The sequence below is a fragment of the Ciconia boyciana genome, chromosome 8, assembly GCF_034638445.1.
Source record: "Ciconia boyciana chromosome 8, ASM3463844v1, whole genome shotgun sequence".
In the NCBI taxonomy this organism is placed as follows: domain Eukaryota; kingdom Metazoa; phylum Chordata; class Aves; order Ciconiiformes; family Ciconiidae; genus Ciconia; species Ciconia boyciana.
Window position 1 is genome coordinate 24,454,850 of NC_132941.1, and position 21,679 is coordinate 24,476,528.

Genomic DNA, 21,679 nt, shown 5'->3' on the forward strand with positions numbered 1-21,679 from the left:
CACATTTCACCTGACATTATTTCATCCTATCTAGTGTCATTTGATCCACCTTCTAAATCCAAACTTCAATATGCAGTTACCTAAAAAAAGAAACAGTCCTCACACATAAGAGTCTAGAAGCTAGAGTTCAAAGCATAAAAAACAGTAGGTCAATATTAAGTCACACCCTGGCAATTAGAGGGAAAAATAAAGACAGTTAACTCAGAGCCACATGAACCTTTATGCATTCAAAAACACTAATAGTGTTTTATTCAGAAAAAATAAACAGCCTCGCTTGGATTGAGATTAACGTTCATGAGATGACATTTGCCATTATTATGTAAGCCAGAAACATATTTTGCCCCAACAGTATAGGAGAGTGAGTATAATCCTCATAGAGGCAACGAGACTCCCAGCTCCTCCCAAATGCCTGCATAGCCATTCCCACTGACCTGTCTTAAGTTTCTGCTGGTGTCGAGTTGATCTTTGGTTCTCCCTTCAATTAGTTTATTATTTTCTGGTTTAGCTTCTCTATCAGTCCATCTTATTTAAACTACATCCTGTAAATTTTTTTTTTTTGAGCTTTACATTTTTTCCTAGGAGACTTTCTAGACTTCAGCCAGATGGGGCCTCTCTTCCTTCCCTTGGATCTACTCACTGTGAGAATAAAAGCCTCCTCTGTTGGACAGGTTTCCAGCACTTGTAGGATGGTTTATCTGGAAGGAGCATTTCATATTATTCCATGCTGCAATAGACACCATAGACAGAGATGCAAGTATCTTCACTGCTGAAGGAGAACTGAAACTTAGAAAATGCTCTCTTCCATCCCTCTTTTAGACCAAGACAGAAGACAGAGCTTGGGCACTCTCCTGCCCCATCCTTGACCTCTCAAGAAGTCTCTGATCTCCAAGTTCTTTCTTTCACAGGACCACAACAGCCAGAAGCACCCCGACAGCTTGGACCAGTTCATCAGCACCTTCTCCAGTCCGGAGTGAACTGTCTCCAGGGATGGACATCCCACACATCATTGGAGTCATTGGCCCCTGTTGAACTATTTGATCACCCTCTCAGGCCCTTGGTGAGCAACCACCTGGAGCTATGCTGCAACCTTTATCAAACAAATATTAGAGAAGCAGGCAGGGAGGGGACTGCGCCCACCTGGGTCATCCTTTGGACCCTGCTCACCTGTGGCTCTCTCTGGACAGCTGGTTCTCCACGAAAGGTAGTACTTGAGATTGTCCACAGTGAATGCACAGAGGCAGGTACTTAATGACTTTTTTGAGGTTCTTCCTCCTCCATCTTGGTCTTTTCCATCCCCACATGTAGGAAATTCTGCATCTGAGAGGAACTCAGGACTGCACAAGACTTAACACACTTTAATGCCCCTGTGTACCATGCTAGAAGGGGCACGTGGAAGTGCACCTGCCCAGTGGCTACCACTGATGGAAAAACAGCCTGCATTGTAAACACACGCTTGGCGGAACATCTGACCTTCCTTTTCCAATTGCCAAGCAATTGTCTTGCCCCAAGTATAAATATATTATTTAGAAATACATAAATGCATAACTTAAAACCCGCTTTGACACAGGCAGGACTCAGAAGGAAAGAAAACCACATTGCGACCCCAGGGGAGAGCTTATACATTCACACAGTTTTATCTGGGTCCCTTGTTCAAGCCTTGTGTCCCTTGCACAAGTGTGATGAGAGTCAGCAGTTGTAGTTGGGTTTTAAGGCCACGCCACTGCTGTAGCACGGGTCTGTAGTGTTTATGGGTTTATTAACACCTTTAATGCTGTAACGTTTGCTTTCAGGCAAAGCCTAATTCGCAGAAAACATCAGCCAGTGCCCTTGACTTTAAGCAACATTGGGTTTTGCCTGGAAATGTTATGACTTGTTGGGTGGCCTGTCCTCCACCAGACACGACGACGACTCCCTGCTGATCCCGACTGCTCCCACGGAACAGGGGTTATTTCCAGTGGGCTTCAGGCCCCACATGCCACAGGGTGCAGATGGGAGAAACCCTTCCGAAAAAGCAGCCTTGGCCTCATTTGGACAGGGCGATTGCCAAGGCTGGAAAGCAGCTAACGGATTCTGATGTATTTAGCACTCAAATAACTGTTGCCTCTATTAAAAATAGCAGTTCCCAAGGCTGGGCACGCCAGCCCATGGGGGTCAGGGGTAGTCCTGCCCTGGGCCAACTCGGAGCAGTGCCGAGCAGAGCTCACTCAGGTCACTCTCATCGTTCTCCTCCGGCTCGCTGCTAGAGTTGGAGGGGTTGCTGCTGGGCAAGCTGTGGCCAGAGCCTGTCCTCAGAGATGCTTGCCCCTTCGGGTCCGTGCTCAGCACTGATGCATCCCGGAGGCACACACTGCCTGCACAGGCAGGAGTTCTCTGGTAATTTGGCTGTGAGTAATTCCTCTGGCTGAAAAACTGCCCTAGCAGAGATTTCTGGAGGGTTGTTTGCAGGCTTTCACAAGTCCTCTGCTTTGTGCTCAGCTGGGTGTAATGCAAATCCAACTGCAGGACCACGTCCGTCTGGAAGGGAAGAGCAAAGGACACAAAGTGAATCGGAGACTAAGACTTGAAGCAGAGCTTTTTCACTGTTGCCACTGTCAACAAAAATGACAGACTTGATTGGCTACTCTGCAGGCTTACAGCCCCATGCTGTGGTGTGATGGAGCAATGCTACTGCCAGAGAAAATGACCTGTTACATACGTTCATGATGTTTGTGGCCCTGAGCCATAGTTTCTGGATTTCAGGACTCCTCCTGAAAACAGGCCACCTCACTTGAGACCTCATCAGCCCGGTCAGGGCCCTGTCACTGAGAGTATCATCCCCAGGATGCTGGCACGCATCCACACAAGGAATGGCACAACATCTGCCCTGGCCATGGCACGGGACTGCTGCACACGTGAGAGGAAAGCATGCACGGGGAGGGATATGAACCACGTAAATAAAACACACATCACACTAAAAGCCAACAGTTTTAAACAGCAGTGCTCCACAGCGATCCATTCGCAGTCTAGCACTATTTTAGATTTTTATAAAAGATGGTGAAGAAATCAGATAGTAACCATATTCATGGAAGCTAAATCCCTGAATGTGAACCCCTAGCACAGGGCTGTGCCTCAGATGCCTGGCTGTACAAAGTAGGGAGATGTATAATGGATCAAGAAGATTTTGGCAGGCAATGCAGGGTCCAGGTCTCACGTCTGCACTTAAAAGCAATGCTGAATGCTTGGGAAGGGTTCAGAAAAGAGCTCCAGGAACAATCAAGGACTGAAAGAGTTGCCATATGCCGAGGCACGTCACACACTCAGCAAACGGAGCTTGTTGTAGGCAGAACCAGGCAGCAGCTTGAGAGCAACGTTCGGTGTGGGCCTGCACGGAGCAGAGCAGATAAGCAGCTGGCAAGATCCACTGGCTGGGTGTTAGAGAGAAAAAAAATGAAATGAGAAAGAAGGTGCACACTGCTATTCGCGGAGAGATAATCTGCTGGAAGAGACAAGCCAGGGGACTAGCAATTCTGCCTCTTTCATGGTCTTTAAATACTTCACTTTTGAAGTGTGCCAAAGAGGCATAGCTTGGATCAGACTTGGTAGTGTCACCCTGATGGCAGGGGATAAACTCTCCTGCTGCTCAAGATCCTGACCAGCCCATGAGCCCATCTCTCAGGCAAGCACACAGCCTAGTGGGACATCCTTCATCTGAAATATTTGGGCTAGTCTGATCTCCCCTAGGCTGATACAGGCAAAGAACAGCCTCCCTGGCCCAGCAGCGTGGAAGGACAGAGCGAACCAAGAGAAAGAGGATTGCTTTTGTGCCTTGAAGATCAACAAGCTCCTCTAACATCGATCTGGATGTTACGCTGACACAGGTGTCCCAGGCATCATCCGCATGGAGTCACAAGACACACGGTCAGAGGGGCACATCCAGCTCGAGCTAGTGGGAATGGGGAGTACCAGTTATGTGAGGCTGCAAGAGAACCGCGGAGATTTGCACCTGGCGGCTCTCTACCTGAATTTTCTGTAGTCCACAGAGCTGGAAGACACAGTCCAGCTCCTCCCGCTTGTACACAGAGGCGAGCAGAGACTCCACTTGGTCCAGGCGGCTCTCGTTCAGGATGGCCACATCGTCCATCTCCTGGGTCAGGAAAACAAGAGGAAACACAAGGAAATTTCAGCATCAGCCTGGGCATGGAGGCACAACTGCCCATCAAACATGCTGATTCTCTGCACACAGCAATGCCCGGGGCTGGCCCGTGCCCTTGATACTTTGGCTGGTGGAAATGCTGCATACCCTAATGGAAGTACTACAGAGTGCAAGCAACAGAAATACAGAGATTTTACACACCCGCCTTGTGCATATCAATGGAAATACCTAGCTAAACATCCCCTGAGGGCGTCTACTGGGAAAACTGTGGTATAATGGGACTTCCGGCAGTGTAGATAGCAGCAACAGCTGGTATGACAACCAACTGTAGCGTAAGCGGTGTGTCAAGGAGGGAGCAAGTTTTCCAAGGGCATAGCTGGAGGAAGCTTGAGTTGTGCCCCCACCATCTACAGAAGTGTCAATTCTTGCTCAGTTACTCAAACTTATCCAAAACAGCTCTGGCTCTGTGAGATCCTCTTCAGTAACGGTCTTATCTTGGAGCTGCAAATAGCACAAGAACAGACAAGGGAGTAGGTGCTTTATGAAATAGCATCTTGCTTTGGATTTGAGCCTGTAGGATGGGTGACAGCCCACAGTCCACCAGCCCCTTCCATGCAAAGACACTTCCCTCTGCCAGCTGGCTCTGGCAGCTACCACGGCCCGATCCTGCCAACCTGCCTTGGCCAATGTTACAATGTGCTGGCCTGGCTTTGGCCACAGGAGCTGAGCAGCCTGGGTGGGCTCACTGCAGCCATACATAAAGCTGGTGGCACATAAGGAGGGTCTGACCCTTGCAAAACTTTCTCGCCGTTGGCAGGAGAAGTTGCACTAGGTGATGAAGGCTGTTAGGACATTGCAGGGAGGCAGAGGTTAAAGAAGCCTTGGGAGCTCTTGCTAGCCTTTACAGACCTTCCCTGAACTGCTTCCTACAAGTGGCTAAAACAATTTGTTTCTGGCCAAGAGAATATTGGAGGTAGAAGCTAAAATGTTGGCTCCCAAATGCTGGCTGGGATCTGCAGACATCAGGGTCACCCCTGCTTGCAAGGCTGGCAGAACAGGAGTAAACCCTATTGCTGATCCAGTAGGTCCACTGGAGGCAGGCTGAAGAAATACCATTTATCTCTGTACAAAGCAAAGCCAAATTCCATCTCTGCACTTGGCAACTCATTACTGGAAAGATAAACTGGAGGGAGCTTAGGGAAGATCAGGACAGTGAATGGAGCTGGCAGAAAGGGAGATGAGTGTGCCAACAAGGGGAGGACACAGCTCACAGGGGGATGGAGCAGCTCTCCTGCTCAAGAAGCCTCATCCTGGTTCCTTCCACCAGCCTGAACTGTGCCTGAAACAGGAGACAGGCTGCAACGCAGACCACCTTCTGCAAATGAACACTGCCCTCTCCTGCTCTCTCCTTCCCTGGCTCATTGCATCAGATACCTGCTCCCAGCTACCCTGATGCTGTCACTGCCATGCTGAGCCCAGCAGCCAGGTTAAACTAAACCTGGAGACCAAAGAGAGAGACACAAAGCAGATCAGCCTGGATGCCACTAACACAGGGCTTTGGTAGGAGGACTGCAAAAAGGAGCAGAGTGGCCCTACTGTGTCCAGCCAGCTCCATCCTCCAGCACATGCTTAAGGAATAACAGGACACGCATGCCGCCAGCCCTGCCCAGGGTAAGCCTACCCTGCCAGCCTCCTGCGATGGGAAGATCAGTAACTTTCTGAGTCAAAGGTGGTGTCTGTGCTTTCAATAGCCTTTATGGACTCTTATGAAGGTGTCAAAGTTATTTTTGAACCCTTCTATACTTGTAATACCCATTACATCCTAATCACTAGGAGGAAAATGGTCCATGGCCAGAAGTCTTCCTCATAGTCACCCCACCACTAGTACCCTCTCTTCCCCATATCTGATGATGCCGTAGCACTCTGCTCCAACCTTCTGTGTAGCCGCCTCATTGCTGTTTCCACACATGTCTTTTGACTTCTGCAGTCCTGCCTTCCCCTAGTACATCTCCACACCTGCAACATCTCCAAGAGTGGCTCTTCCCGGGATTCATCAGCCTGTTGGAGCTAGGGTTGGGCCACACTCCCTTTTGTCTCTTTGCAGGCACAGATGTGCTCTGGATCAGATGACCTCTAAGTGCCTACTTTGCAATTGTGTTAGCAACCTTTGCAGACACTGTGAATCTTCAGTGATTAACATCGCAGTTGGGTTTATGCTAGCAGGGCAGGGATGCTCAGATCTGTGCTAATGCACTGGACTCTTCTCCCAAACGTCTGTTTATTGCTCTGCAATTTTGAGCCCCTTGAAGTTGGGCCACCCTTTTTTTCCGCCTAAGAAATACCTGATGTGACTAGCACAAATACAACAATATTCCATCACAAGTTAAACTACTGCTCATGAAAAACCAAGAAGCATCAGGAAGTTTGGATGGGGTGAACCACAGAGCCTCCCCAAGTGGAATGAAGCCAGTCCCAAGTGCTGAACATCCAAAATAGATGTGCCATTTCTCTCTGGCACAGACCTGGGAGCATCCCGAAGTGAAGGAACAAATGCTCAGCACTGTGGGGAAATGCCTAAAGTCCCTTTAGCATCCACGCAGGGAGGATCTCCCAGCAGTCCAAGAGAGTAACTGATTAAATCACTGCATCGTTAAATTATTTTGGATTCGATAGCCAGCCACATGCTGCCAACCTGCTTCTGCACATGAGGTTGAGCCTGCGTTCTGTTCCTGAGGCTAGGACCTTCACCACTGGGATATGGACCCTACAGGAGAAGGGACCAAAGACATCGCATGGCCCAGAACACATAGATTTGGTGACACACGTCATGCCCGACATGCATGTCCAGATGCTCCAAGGAATCCACATGAGTGGTGATTCTGCAACACCCTTAGGCAAAACCCCTCCCAGACATTCACTCCTTTTACCATGAAAATGTCATGTCCAACCTGGATCTTCCTTACTGCAATTCAAACCATGACTTCCTTCCACGTTGGAAAGAACTTTTTATATATGTGAAGGCCCTATCCACCAATTTTTGCCTTTCTTGCCTAAACCACAATTCTCTTGCTCCTTCCTTTTATTACTTTGGATGCACTTTAGTTGGCACGCTTTCTTCCATGAAGCATGGACCCAAAGCTGGACGCAGTGCTCCAGCCTCAGCAACAGTGAGGAGAGCCAGAGAGGATCTCACACAAATCTCCGAGCTTTTGTTTACAACCTTGGCACAGTTTTCTGCCCTGCTTTTGCTGCGCTAGCTATTGTGGACTTTGACCAGAACTGGTACCCCAGTCGCTTCCCATCCTGTGCTAACACTACTGCTTATTCCTGCCTGCATGCAGGAACTTGCATCTCCTCCTAATGCAGCCCAAGACACCATTCAGCATCTTTGCTGCAAGGGCACATTGCTGGTTCATGGTCAACCTGGTGTCCACCAGGACACCCCAGGACCCCCCCAGGGCCTTTTCTGCCAAGTTGATTACCTGCCTGTCAACCACCAGCTGTACTTGTACATGGGGTTATTCCTTCTCAGGTGCAGGACTTTGCACTTGCCCTTGTTGAACTTCATAAGGTCCTGTTGGCCCATTTCTCCAGCCTGTCCAGGTCCCTCTGGATGTCAGCACAATCGTCTGGTGCATCAGCCACTCCTCCCAGTTTTGTGTCAGCAGCAAACTTGCTGAGAGTGCACTCTCCCCATTATCCAGATCATTAATGAAGATGTAAAACAGTATTGGTCCCAGTACTGATGCCTGGGGCTCTGCATTAGTGGCCTCCAGCTGGACTTCATGCCATTGATCACAACCTTTTGAGTCTGGCAGTTCAGCCAGTTTTCAGTCCACTTGACCATCTACTTATCTCATCTGTTATCTCATCAGCTTGTCTATGAGGATATTACAGGAGAGAGTGTCGAAAGCCTTGCTAAATCAAGATAAACAATATCCACTGCTCTCCCCTCATCCACCAAGTTAGTCATTTTGACGCAGAAGGCTATCAGGTTATCAGGCATGGCTTCCCCTTTGCAATCTATGCTGACTGCTCCAGTCATCTTCTTGTTCTTGCTGTTTGGAAATGGCTTCAGGAATTATTGGCTCCATCACCTTCCCAGGGATCAAGGTGAGGTTGACCAGCCTGTAGCTCCCCAGATCTTCACTCTTGCCCTTCTGGAAGGCAGGAGTGACACTGGCTTTCTTCCAGGCCTCGGAAAGAACACCATGAGCTGATGGAGAGTGGCCTTGCAGTCTCATCTCTAGCTCCCTTAGCACTTGTGGGTGCACCCTGTCAGGTCCCATGCATTTGTGAATGTCCAGTTTGTTTACATGCTCCCTGACCTGGTCCTCCTCTAACGCATGTAAGTCTTCCTTGCTCCAGACCTTTCCCCTGGTCTCAGGGGTCTGGGAGTCCTGAAGGCTGGACTGATCAGTAAAGACCAAGGTGAAGAAGGCATCGAGTACCTCGGCCTCTTCCATGCCCTGTGTCACCAGGGACCCTGCCCTATTTAGCAGTGGGCCCATATTTCCAGATCCTGAAAGGAGCCAGGTGCCCTCCTGCAGACACCCGTGTATCTCTCTGTGGTCCCACAGGCGAGAATGGGTGGCCTCACTGTGGATGTCTAACATGGGGCAGATGCTAACGTGGGGCAGATGAATTGCAGTCTGGTGGGAGAATGTGCTGCCATGTCAGCAGACACCACTGGAGGTCAGTGTGAGCTAGCACCAGTGTGGAGCAGGATAGGGATGGGGATCCTACTGCCCTGGCTCTACTGGGGTCCCTTTTTGGTCTCCCCAATCCCTCCTGAACCAGCTCCAGATGCAGGAGCAAGCAGCTGGGTCCCCCCTTCCCCACAATCGCTGATGTGGGGTGAGATGCACACGCACACGTGCAGACACACACACACACACGATTTTCATGTGTGGTTAAGGGAGCTCACGAGGGGAAACGATGCTCCGGCTTGGTAACGGGCAGGATCAGGCTCCAAAGCTCCTGCTGGATGCACCACTCTGCATCAGTGACCACAACGTACTTAGGGGCAGCGTCCCTCCACGAGCAACAAGGGCTGAAAAATCCACCACAGTCACGCTACGCTTCAGCAAAAGGACTACAGAAAATGAGGAAGATGGTTAGCAAAAAGGAGCAGCAAATTAAATCCTTAGAGGTGGCACGGAGACTACCAGACAAGACCATGCTGGGCATGTGGTCTGTTAGGACAGGTGTGAGAAAGGGTGCAAGGAAGCTGGTACAGCTCAACCGGGAATGAGTACAGGAGGATATATTGTTGCATTAAGATATATTAACACAGTGGGCTAAGAAGGCATCATTCAAAAAGCCAGATCTGTTTCCAAACACAGAAAACAGAAAGGCTCTTCATCTCGATCAGATTAAATGCAATAATTTAATCAGGCAGGCCAGAAATCGGTCCAAGGAGTAACTGGTTAAAGGCATCAAAACTGGAACCAAATCTATTTTGCAATGCATTAGGAGCAAGGCAGGCAGTCTGTGGGGCACTGATAGGTGGAAGGACCACTCAAAGAGGTGTTTGCAGAGAAGATTATTTGCATCAGAGGTAGCAAAGAAGGGGATCCTTTTCCACATGGATTCAGCCTTTCCCAGCCCTCGGGACCTCTCGAGCTCTCCATAACCCTCCTCCCTCCTCTGCCCTGGGGAAAGAAGCCCGGCAGGAATTGAGAGGAAGGGGACCAGCGTCTCTGCCAGAGTACTCACGGTGGGCCGGCAGAGCAGGAGATGGGTGTCAGCGACGTGGGCTGGGGGGGGCTGCAGCTTGGCGCACACGTACATCACGTTGGAGAAGAGCCAGTGGAAGCGGAGCTCCACCCGTGCCCCGCAGGGGAAGGTCACCATTTTGCTCACCGGCTCTGGAAGGGAAAGCCCAATGGGGTCAGCTCCTCAGAGGGTCGCACCAACACCTCCCCGCAGACTGGTGTCCCTGAGGGGCACAGGGATCCCCAGCCCTCTCCTCCCCCCACCTGGTAGCCCTCCCTGTGACCTGCATGGCTCACCGTGGCTGCATCCCCAGTGCTCAGCAGCTGCTCCCACGGGACAGATCGGGTCCGTCAGGGACCGTGCTTCTTTCAGAGTGTGTTTGATCTCCATCACCTGCTTCCCAGTGACCAAGGGATCCTGGCCGATGTCTGAGAAAGAGATTTTGGAGGCGCAAGGGTCACTCCAGGTTCCTTATTTATCGCCCTCCCTTTCAGACCATACATGAACATCTCGGTACTGCTGCCAGGTTACTAAAAGCTTGCACAGGTCATGGCCTGCAATTTGGTTTTTAGGGATGGCTGGCTGGCTGGGATGTCTGGGATGGGGTGGCGTGAGGAGGAATTAGGCATAGCAGGAGTGAAAGGGTTAACAAGATTGAAGTACTGAGAGTTTGGGTTATGCCTGAGGGAAGGAGGCTGTGTCAGGAGTAGGAGTGGATAGCATTGGGGGCGTGATTTTTTGTTGTGAAGAAAGGAACTGCAAAGTTGCAAAAAGATAGCCAATTGTATTAGCTGAAGGAACGCATGAAGGACGCGTGAACAAGACATATAAACCAATAAGAGTTCTCTCAGTAGCGCATGTACAAACAATTAGAAAGTATATAAGCCATGTAACAGTTCAATAAAGGGTCTTCGATTTATCCCTCGATTGGAGTCCGTGCATCAATCTGCTACAGTGGCGTGGAGCCGCTCGGTTTCTGCTGATAACTCTTCTCACACCTGCTACTGAAGCAAGTGGTTTCTAGCTCATCCCTTACCTTCTAACACATCCTCCAGCATATGGGTAACCTTCTTCTCCTGCAGAATATGCTTCTTCAGATATTTCATGAAGATCCCAGAGCTGAACTCCCCATCCTGCAACTCATAGGCTTCTGCGTCTTCACTCCTGCAAGAGTAAGGACTTGTCCTCACCTTTCTGCGACAGAACAAAGCCTTGGGGGTGACTCAGGGCTTGCCGACTCCATCCAGCCTCTGTTGGCTGAGTCCAAGTTAGCTCCTCACACAACAGCACAAAGTGCTTGGTTTTGGCCGAGGAGAGGGTGGGAAGGGCATGGGATGGGAAAAAGCAGTGGAGGGGGACAGGAGAGGACAGCACAGCCTCTTTTGCCAGCCTAGGTGAGTGACAGCAGTTGAAAAGCCAGTGGAACTGGCACTGGAGGAGTAAGCAATGCTCATCCTCATCTCGGAAGGCTTCAGGTGACATGCTCATGGCACACATGCCTTGGGAATCAGGCTCAGGCATGGAAGGACTGATTACAGGGGCTGATGCCACCTTCACACATAACCTGTCACTGATGCACAGGCTGCCACTAGCAATGTCAGGAGGAAGAAAAGAAGTGTCTGAATGGGAAATGCTAGAGATGGAGGGTGAGAGCCAGAAGAAACATAAGCAAAGCTCTCTCAAGCTTCCAAAGCCACCACGCATGAAGGGATGAGAGGAGATACGTCTGTGCCAGCATTTGGTCCTGTGTCACGGTGCGGGCATGGCAAAGTGCACTTACGTGGCGTAGCCATAAACAGTATTGCCCCAGGGCTCCAGTGGCTGTACCTGGGAGAGGGCACACTCCGGGTTGTACCTGGAAGAGGAGATGAAGGCATGAGTCTGTGTTGAGGACGCCCGCCAGCGTGTGCCTGGAGGGGACAGAGCCCGTGTTGCTCCACCAAGTCCATCTCCTATGGATGGCAATAAGATCAATGCTCACGTCAAATATAACCACCCGTGTTACTTGGGCAGCAACAGAGTCTAAGCTAGGAGTCCTACAAAGAACCTAAACCATGGGAAAATGAGTAGATAGGGCCAACTTTGACCTATGTGCGCTGGTGAGCTGCTCCCTTCCCTGCAAGTGAGCCTGGAGCTGTGCGTGCAACCATGTCTCCTCCCTCCTGAGGCTGGTTTGTCACAAATCCAGGCAGCAGCACAGTGCAGAGCACATACAGGTTCTTTGTGGCCAAGGGATGACTGTCCCTAAAGAACTTGGATGCGTGCACATTGCATGGCTATGCCTGTCCCAGGGGCCTGAGGTGCCCCACAGCTCCCTTCCAGCCCATGCACACATTCTGCCCCAGGACACCAAAGCACGCTATGGCTGATACACCTCCAGATCTTACTGAGAGATGGGATCGGGACACACACCCAGGTCTCAAAGCCCAAAACTGGCCTCAGAACCCTGGTCTAGATATAACTCAATGAGCACAGACCCTGTTATTTTCAAGATCAGGTAGATCTGAGTTGACAGTCCTGGTTTCCACCGAAAAAGGTATCATGGTTGCACTTAATGGCCAAGCCTTGCCTATCTGACTGCAGCCAAACTGAACAGTGTGGGGACTAGCTGCCTCCAGTTTACACCAGTGACTTGGAGCTCTTCCCAGTCACACAGGGATAAGAGCCATGCACAGAGGTGGCATTATTCGGTGTTATTCAATTCCAGCACAGTTTCCTGGGGCTGAAACTGGCACAGTAAAGAGAGAAGAAGGAACAGTTGTATTGCCAGCAGCCAGCATGTTACCTACCACTGGTGGCGCAGTCTGGGGAAGTTTAATGGTAGTATTCATCTGGCTTGTGTAAGTTTTCTAAAGATGATCAGAACAGAAAATGTGGAAAAGGAGATACGCTTCTAAATACGAACATTGAACAGAGAAATTTATCTGCCCCTCAGCTCCTCCTAAATGAATGCAGAAATCTGGGATTCCAGGTCCAAGGATAAACAAGACATGGGATCCCCAAATAAACTGAGGTCCTGTTGTCCCCCTGCTGGGGACATCCACCCAAGGCTGTGGAGTCACATGATAATGCAAACCTTTTGTGATGGCACCAGCAGGCACCCACAGCTCCAACAAGGCTGAAGCTGCACACAGCAGAAACACTGGCCGAGGTCCCCTGCCCCAGCGGAAGACAAACTTCAGCAGGGGCTTGAATTTCCAGGGGCATTTCCAGATGGTGACCGAACACAGGGAGAGACCTGACAGCAGAGAAGGTAGCAGCACTCCCTCCTGCTTCAGGCCCCAAAAAAGTCTCATTTATACAGCACATCTCATGCAACCCAGTTCTGATCTGCATCCCAGACAGGAAGAGGCAATCACATCCACCCCAAATTAGCACATAAATGTATGAGGCTACACACAGGCTCTGTGTTCCTGGTTCTTCCTCTGCTGAAGCTGAACATCTGCTACCACTTGGCAAAGGAGGATGTGTTTCTCATCGCCCTGGCATTTCTGATGCCGACATAAGGGATGAAGAGACACTCTGGGTGAGATCCCTCTTAGCACGGACACAGCTCCTCCCGGTCCATGCATGGCCGAGTGAACTGTTGAGAGACTCACAGCATCAGTCCAACCTAAACGGCGTTGGGAAAGGAGGCCCCAGCAGCTCTGTGTTAAGAAGCAGTGTAAACACACACAACTATGAAATCCAAACTCTTTGCTTAGCTGAAATGGTGACTTCTCAAGGAAAATGAGCTCAGGAGAGAGCTTCTACAGTAATCCCCTGCAAGCCCGGGGATGACACCTACTGCACTAAGTGCTGTGCTTGCTGTGGGAAAGAGGAGGAAAGAAGTGTGAGATCTTGGGGCGGGAGAGAGAAAAAGAGCCGCACAACCATGCCTAAACATCACAGCAGATCTCACATCGCATCCTTTTCCCAAAGCACCTTTAAGTCCCCACTAAGCATGGAAACTGCTGGCGATGCCAAGAAAGGAGGCATCAGCTCAAAAGCTATTTCATAGATAATCACCATTCGTGTTAGCAATCCCCATGCAGCCTCCAGGTCACCACACTGCCCTCGGATGGGCTACCAGCAGCCCAGAGGCACGCTAGCCCATCGCCACCTGTGCATCCACAAAAACCACATGCTCCCACTCGGCTGCAAGCCGTCCCCTGCCTGGTATCGTGCTGAGGAGAGCAGCAAGGTGCTGCTGTGTGTGCTGGGGGATACTCAGCAGTGCAGGGAAGCAACTCACACTGCTCTCAGTGGCAGTAGTGGGTGAGAGGGAGGAAGGGGATGCTTCACTACAGGGTGTTCTGGGCAGGTATCAAAGGACAGTAAGCTCCTGCGATGCTGGTAACTCAGAGCTGCGGCAGCAGGATAACTGGTGTTGGTAACTCAGACTGATGCTGGTAACTCAGAGCTGCACAGCCAGCCTGTAAGCTATTCAAAGTGAGCGTTCCTACCTCTGCAGCTAAAAGGCATCAAAGATTTAACAACTTTCCAGGGGCTGGCAGCTCCTTCAGGGCAGCAGTATCAAAATCCCTGTCATCCCTGGTTCTTAGTGCAGGAACTACAGAAGGAAGAGAGAGACTTTTCTGCATTTGCCCTCCAGGTCTTTTCTGACCTGTAAATCTGCCTCAGGAGGCCAAAATAAATGAACTAATGACCGCTTCTACTGGAATAGTCTTCCTACCTCTGCTGAAAATGGGCAAGTAGTAATTTCCTGCAGCCCACAAGCTGCAGGATGGACATCTGCAAGCCAAGGGAGGATAATGGGCTTTTCACAGACAGAGGGAAGAAGCTGATCCCTGACCTCAGCAGCAGCCTGGGTCCCACTTCATGACATGACCACTTCAGAAGCATTTAAGGCCAGTAAATCCAAGTAGCACGGCTTAAAATATTTTCCCCATCATGTTGCACTCCTCTCACTGAGATGTTAACAAAAACACAGCCAGGAGAAGAGAGGTGAGCTAAACAGTCCCAGCCTGAGCATGTGGGAAACACGTACCATGAAAGCCCAAGGTCAGCAAGATGTTGCTACAGCCTGCCAGGGCTGGGTGGTTTGGGGCAGGGGGTTGAAACACAGAAAGGCAAACCCTATACTGAGTTTCAGCCAACAATTTATGCCAGGGAAAAGCCAACCCTCTGCAGGCTTTAGGCAACTTGCCTGTATTTGCCAGGCTTCTTCACCCTGAAAAATCAAGGGAGGGTCTCCAGCCCCTTCTCTCCAGCAGATGTCAGGCAGCATCTGATGCTCTCTGCACCTAATACGTGACTGACTGGGCTTCCCAGGAGATCCTGCAAGACGGGGCAGTCTTGCTGATTTTATGACACAACCCGATAAACTTTGACAGAGGCCTGGGCTCAGCAGCACAATGGGGGACGTGGCCCCGGCAATCCATAGGAACACCCCACATGGTTGTGTAGAAGCCCACTGCTGAAGCAGGGGCTGAGGCTGGCAGCCATTTCCCCCAACCCCTTGAAACACCACACTCTGCCCATCCCGGGCAAGGAAGGGGGAAGAGCAGCCTACCATTTCCTGCAGGTGTCCAGCAGGATGAGGTTCAGGGCTGTCTGCTGCTGCTGCATCTTCTGGAGGATCCTCTGCACGCTGATGCAGTTCTCAGGGGCATAGGGTTGGGGAGCGTCAACAGGGACCATGTAGTTCCTCCCCGAATGTTCATACCCATGGCCAGCATAGTAGAATATAGCTGGAAACAGAGAGAGGAGAGGATGAGTCACAATGCGAACCTGCAGGTCTGTAACCAGCTCCCCATGGACATGTCCCACCTCCTGTCCTGAATGGATACTGGTGCAGGGCAGACCTAGACCAGTAGCACCTATGAAACTGGAGCTACGTTGACCTCACAATTTTGACTTTTTTCCAGTCCATTGCCCTCAGCAGAGTTGGAAGCAGTCCTGAGAGGCTCTCCTGTACTTGTGGTTTCCAGCACTGTTTGTCAGGAGACCCCAGAGTCACTGTGTTTACGTGTTTCCATAACCATCTGTGCTACAACACCCAAGCTCCGCATCTGCCAGGCTGAATACGACGTTTGTTACAAGTTTTGGTTAATCATCAGCTCTTTGCAAGAATATGACAACAAAGTATTTTACCATGATGAAAAATACATTAACAGCCTTTTAAATGAGAAGCTCCTCAGCTTCCTAGTTTTGCAGGAGAGACTAGCAATGGATTAGGTGATGGGAAACACTCTCCAGCTTTCAAAGATCTGCCTGTATTTACACACCTATAAGCTGGTGAAAAATAAGATAGAGACAGAGAGAGATTAGTTCTCCAGATGTCCAGAGCACGTGGGCGTCCTGCTTCAACAACCTCAGACCAGATACAAGGCGGTAGAGGAGCCAGACTCGTCCAGATGTTGGTGGGAAGTCCAATACCCAACAAGAATTTTGGTTTCAAGTTTTACTCTTAAGCACGTGAAACTTAGTAATGGTTTCTGCCTTCACAAAAGACAGCAACACGGGGACATCCAGCTTGGAAAGCCAGCACTGAGGAGCTCGGCATGGCCGAAGCTGGTGCTTCTCTCCGACTGCTGTGTTTGGCAAAGGGCTTTCCTTCTGCACAGGGATCCCCATGTGGGCTGTAGCTTCCTTAAAGGAAGCTGCACAGTAGCTGGCTACCCCTTCCCAGCACCGATGCAACTGCTTGGGGGATGCTGGTGAAAGGCAACTCGGGGAACTGAAATGGGTTAAAAATAGCTCTGCGAGGTGATGCAAACAGTTGCACTACCACAACTGATGGACAGTGAAGAATGAGAGGTCAGAAATAGGAACAAGTGGCTAAGAGGCAAAAGCAGGAGAAATTCTTCACTCGGATGTGCTGCCAAAGCCCATGCTTCATTGAGTAACCTCTCCTCTGTTTTCCCTCCACTGTTCCTGCCCCTGTAGTTCGCAGGACACTTGCTTTGATCTCTGATGCTGCAAGGGATGCAGTGAATGGGGCAGGAGCTGAAGGACTCATGATCTCATCGTGTGGAGGATGGAAACCATGATCTCATAGTAAAAAAGGCCTCAAGTCACCTTTGGTTTCTATTCTCAGGGGACAATGGAAAGTTACTCAAATGGCTGTTTTCACAGGTGCCCACAAGCTTTGGGTTCCTCTTCTTGTGGATTGCCAGCCAGAGACAGCGGGCTCTGATTTGCCGAAGTTTTAAACTTTCATAACTTGCAAATCAAAGCCACAAAAACCTCCCCTGAGACTATAAAAGCATATCAAATAGGAAGCCTTCTGGAAAAAACAGATGTAGGCACTTCAGGTTTGGCCCCTCAAAGTCACTGAGCACTGATGGCTTTCGTCTCTCTGCCTCTCCTCCTGTACGTGAAAGGGAGGTGATGACAGCCGTTACCAGGCAGCGTAACTGACACTTAGAAAAACTGAAATGTTACAGAAAAGCCCACAAAGAATCATTCAATCATTAAATCTTCTAACTTTTGAGGTCTTGTTGTGCACCCTGAATGCACTGCCAAGTGCTCCCCACACTATATAAACCACAGACTTGCATTCAAATCAAAAAAGACATGAGTTTCACATCAGCTGAGCAACTTTCCAAACCTCTCCTGGACTTAATCTCTCCTCCTGAACAGGTAAGTCAACAATTTGCCTAGAGAAGGAAAGGGGTTTTTTATTCCAAGCTAACACTTCAACGCTCTTCCCACATCTTGTGAGTCAAAACTGCTGATCAGAGACAAGCTTCTGAGTACCAAATTAAAAAGCGGAAGCTCCAGGCACTGTTTATAATACAGGAAATGTTAGCATGCAGCTTAATTAAGGCATGTCGGCATATTCCTAGTATTTCTCTCACAACTTTCTGCTCTTTTTGCATTTCTGGCGTTATTTTTTTGACTCGGGACTTTTTAGGACACTCGAAATAACATCTGGGGGGATTCCTCATTTGCCTGAGGGTTGCATAATTAGACCATTCAGGGGATGTTTGGAGCCTTCAAAAATGCTCTGCAGCTTTTCTAAGAGGAGATCTGGAGGAAAAGTAGCCAGATGAGCCACCACCTCCACACAGTGAATTAGAGAAGCCTTTGGATCACCTCGAATGTGCAGCCATACAATATCCCTATGCCTGAAAACGAAGCCAGCTTTTGCTCTGGGCTTGAGAAATCTCAGAAAAGGTTCAGTAATAAGAAGGACAAAGTCCTGCATGGGGGCAGATAACCCCAGGCAGCATTTTGGCTGGGGCTGAGCACTGACTGGTTGAGCAGCAAGCCTAGGGCCACAGCAGACACCATGCTGAAGATGAGCCAGCATTGACGGAGGACAGAGCTACGCTGAGATGCAGGATCGCCAGGGAACCTGTCACCACCTTCCTTGGCCCCGAGTAGACCCCACTTAGATCCTGTGTCCAGTTTGAGGGACCTCAGTTCAAGAGGAAGGTGGAGAAGCTGGAAAAAGCAGAGGCTACCAAGACATTGGGGCCCAGGGCCTGGGAGGAGAGGGGGAAGGAACTGGGCTGGGATGGTCTGGAGACATGGAGGTGAAGGGAGGTCTAAGAACAGCCTGCAGTTCCTGGAGAGGCAGTTACCAAGACAACAAAGCGCAACTCTCCTTGTTGGTGTGGACCATACAACATGGGGCAATGAGCACCAACCCAGGGAGGGTCATGTTTGACAGGAGGAAAGGCTTCCCTGGAGGGTGGTGCAGGCCTAGGATGGGTAGGTGGAGAACTGGGGCGCTCCACACCTGGAAGTCTTCAAGACCTGATAAGGAGAGCCACAACCAACCCCAACCTTGTGTTGATGACTCCAAAGTCCCTTCCCACCAATCCCACAGGAGTGTAAATCACAGACAGGTCAGTAAGGACACGCAAGGGAGGGCCAGCCATCCAGAGAGCCCCACAATAAGAAAGAGGTCTAGGGAGGTCAGACACGTCTTCTTCAGCTCTTATCAGCATCCTGAAACTAAATAAAACTCTAGAAGCAACAACAAGCACTGTGCTCAAACACTAACCCACATGGCTATGCCCTCTCTTCTGATCTGTACCAGCAGAAAGATGCATGAATGCCCCAGCATCTCTGCCACTGGAGTTAAACTTCAGAAGATGGCCAGCCTCACTTCTCAGGCATGCTGACAGGTGGGTCTGTGTTACACCAGTCGCCCACTTCAGTCCAGTGACAGTCTTTTACCAGTTAGCCCTCTCCTCCCAGCTTCCTGCTTCACTCCATAGATCTATGCAAAGCTCTCCTGACTTCAGCTGTGATGGTTGCTACATGGGAGATGGCATGTCCTGGTTCCTTGAGCAAGAAAAACCAGGTGGAAGCATGGGGATGCCTCTGTGCAGGTGCATGTCTGAGACACCCATGTGGATGTACAGGACCAGCTATCACAGGCACCCCTGGGGTCTTTGTAGTTTTAGTAGGCTGCCTAGGTTGTTTCTGGAGCTGCTGTCTCACCACTGTCTTCCCATGCAGTGGGTATGAGTTATGTGAATCCTAAGCCTCTCAGTCAGTTCTAGATGTTTATCCTGGAGCTACTGCCTTGAAAAATTGATACATAGGGTTTAGGAGGAGTTGTTAGCTTCTTCTAAATGTGCATTTTTATTAACAAGTTAATTTCAATGATTTGCACTTCACCTGGTTCTTTTAATTTTATGTAAGGAAAACAGCTGAAGAAATGTTGGAAGATGCATCACAGCAAGAGGCAGCACACTTCAGATGGAGAAACCCTGGGGCAATCAGCAGGCAGACTGACCCAACGCCCCACCATTAAGTCTGGATGTCACCAATTACAGCAAGAGTCCTCAACTCAATCACACTGCTGGGACCAGCCTGTGCTGGGGTTCACTGCCTCCAAATAACAGCAGAGCACTCACCTTAGAAAGCTGTAAAGAAAACCACCATCCGGAGCAGGCTATGCCTAGCAAACACTTGAGGCTTATCAAGGTTCAGTAACTCAGCTGTTAATGTTTTCCCTGCCAGTGCACAAAATCAATTTTGCCAGGAAGGCTCAGTGTCCACAAATGCAGGAAAGCACTAGAAGTTTAAATAAGGCATGACAGCATGAAAGGTTTGCTGTTTCCAAATCTTTTTTCTCTCCAATGCTTATGAAAACAAGGGAAGCACTGTGGACAAAATGCCATTTGGTCCTCACGCGCTATAGATAGAGGGTAGGAATGGCAGTGCCGTGGGAAAAGCATAGCAGCCCCCCAGGGATGACTCTGGCCTGGAAGAGGAGGTAAAGCCTGAAATGCAAGGGGATTTCAGAGAGCAACCACAAAAGGAAGCTGGAAGTGAAGTTATAGAAATATGCTGTCATCAGATGATGTCCTCTGCTGGAGAGGTGACAACCGTGTACTGCCCTTCCTCGCCAGCTCAGCTTCCCTGAGTGAGTCAGTGCTTCCCGGAATGAGGTGGCTTTGCAGCATTTCACTTGTGGCTGTGTCCCCATCCATTGCACAACCTCCAAACCTCATGCTGAGCGCTAGGCTGGAATTGGCCTGTGTTGACTTTCACTGTCTGAGTGCCCTGGTATGCCACGCAGTTGGGAAGGCGGTAAAGATAAGCCTCACGCTAAGGTTTGGAAGCAAAAAAAACATCTGCCAGGTGTTTTCAGGGTATTCATCAGGCTGGGAGAACCTCAGAAACCCCAAAGAATCTACTTTCACCACCAAATCTGAACACCTGCTTTAAGACCCACAAGATCTGCCAGTTGGTTTTGTGTTTGAGGAACGCTTCCTGCTGAGAACAGCATGCGATAAGCTCAAAGCCCAACCTCAAACCCATCTGCAGCTGGGAATGCGCTTCTGCAAAAAGGCTGTCAGAGGCTCAAATGAGACCATCAGGAAAGAGAAACAAGGAAATCGTGGCCGGCTGTAGCAGTCACGGCTCAAAAGGAGCTCCTCTCCTCGCAAAGGAGTACGGTGGGGACAATTGACAGTCAATCTCCTCAATTTTTCATCTAAGGAAAAATCAAGACCTTCTCCCATTTGCCATCAGAAGCGCTGGGTCCCCAAAACCTCAGCGTGAGACCATGCTGTTGGAGTTGGAGGTGAGCCACATGATGGAGAAACACCTACTTTGCCTGCCTGTAACCTGGCCAAAACTGAACAGTGTTTACCTGGGGGCTTCTGCCAAGCCTGGCACTGCTGCAGACTGTGCCACAGGGCTCCTCTGCCCCCCACAAAGGAAAGTTCAGTTTCTTCTCTTTTAATTCAACAGCTGTTTGGAAATCTGCCGAATCCCTGCTCCTCCCTGGTATCGACTGCTGCTACCCACACATCTGCTACCTTACCTTACTGGCTTTGCCTTACCATAGACTCCCTTCCCCAGGAGCTGCAGGAACCGACTGACCGCTGTCACCATCTCAGCCTTGTTCAAATCCAGAAGGGAGACAACCTGGAAACCCAGCTGCTCCAGAAGAAGACTGAGGTCAAAGACGTCCGTGACAGGAGCCATCAGGTTGGGATGATGCTGGTAGCGGTTGTTGCCCACTAAAAGCGCTATCTTGCCTGTAGCTAATGGAAACACCAAGCGACAAAGCTGTAAATGCTCAGCAGGAGGCAAGGTCTCACTTCCTTTGGTTGAGTGAGGATACAGGAAATATTTTCTTATATCTAAGCAGGAAGGATAGACCCTATGCTGCTAGAAGCCTGCAGCGCCCTCCAGAAAGCCCTCGGCTTTCTGAACACTTTGACAAAATACAGAAACCATCATTTTGAAAGAAAGACTTGAAAAGTTTTCACTTGGCAACCAAAATCCCAGGAGTGCAGGAGGATCTGCACTACTGAGGTTATTTGGCACCTGCCCTACCGTGACTGCAGGTCTTGCATGCCAGTGGTGCCTGGGAGAGGGATGCACTGAGCCAGGCTAAGAGGTCCTTTT

General features: G+C 50.0%; 1 protein-coding gene across 2 annotated transcripts in view; it reads right to left on the reverse strand.

The window, feature by feature from the left end:
* Window positions 1–224: 224 nt before the first annotated feature.
* LOC140655544 (mucosa-associated lymphoid tissue lymphoma translocation protein 1-like) overlaps window positions 225–21,679 on the reverse strand; it is a 28,458-nt gene continuing 7,003 nt past the window's right edge. For both annotated transcript variants that reach the window (XM_072870238.1, XM_072870237.1), the window contains exons 8-15: window positions 21,109–21,312; window positions 15,366–15,543; window positions 11,631–11,705; window positions 10,887–11,014; window positions 10,147–10,278; window positions 9,851–10,002; window positions 3,998–4,123; window positions 225–2,514 (exon numbers count right to left, since the gene is read on the reverse strand). In XM_072870238.1, the coding sequence (XP_072726339.1) occupies window positions 2,152–2,514; window positions 3,998–4,123; window positions 9,851–10,002; window positions 10,147–10,278; window positions 10,887–11,014; window positions 11,631–11,705; window positions 15,366–15,543; window positions 21,109–21,312 (1,358 nt within the window). In that variant the 3' untranslated portion in view covers window positions 225–2,151. The remainder of the gene's footprint in view (window positions 2,515–3,997; window positions 4,124–9,850; window positions 10,003–10,146; window positions 10,279–10,886; window positions 11,015–11,630; window positions 11,706–15,365; window positions 15,544–21,108; window positions 21,313–21,679) is intronic.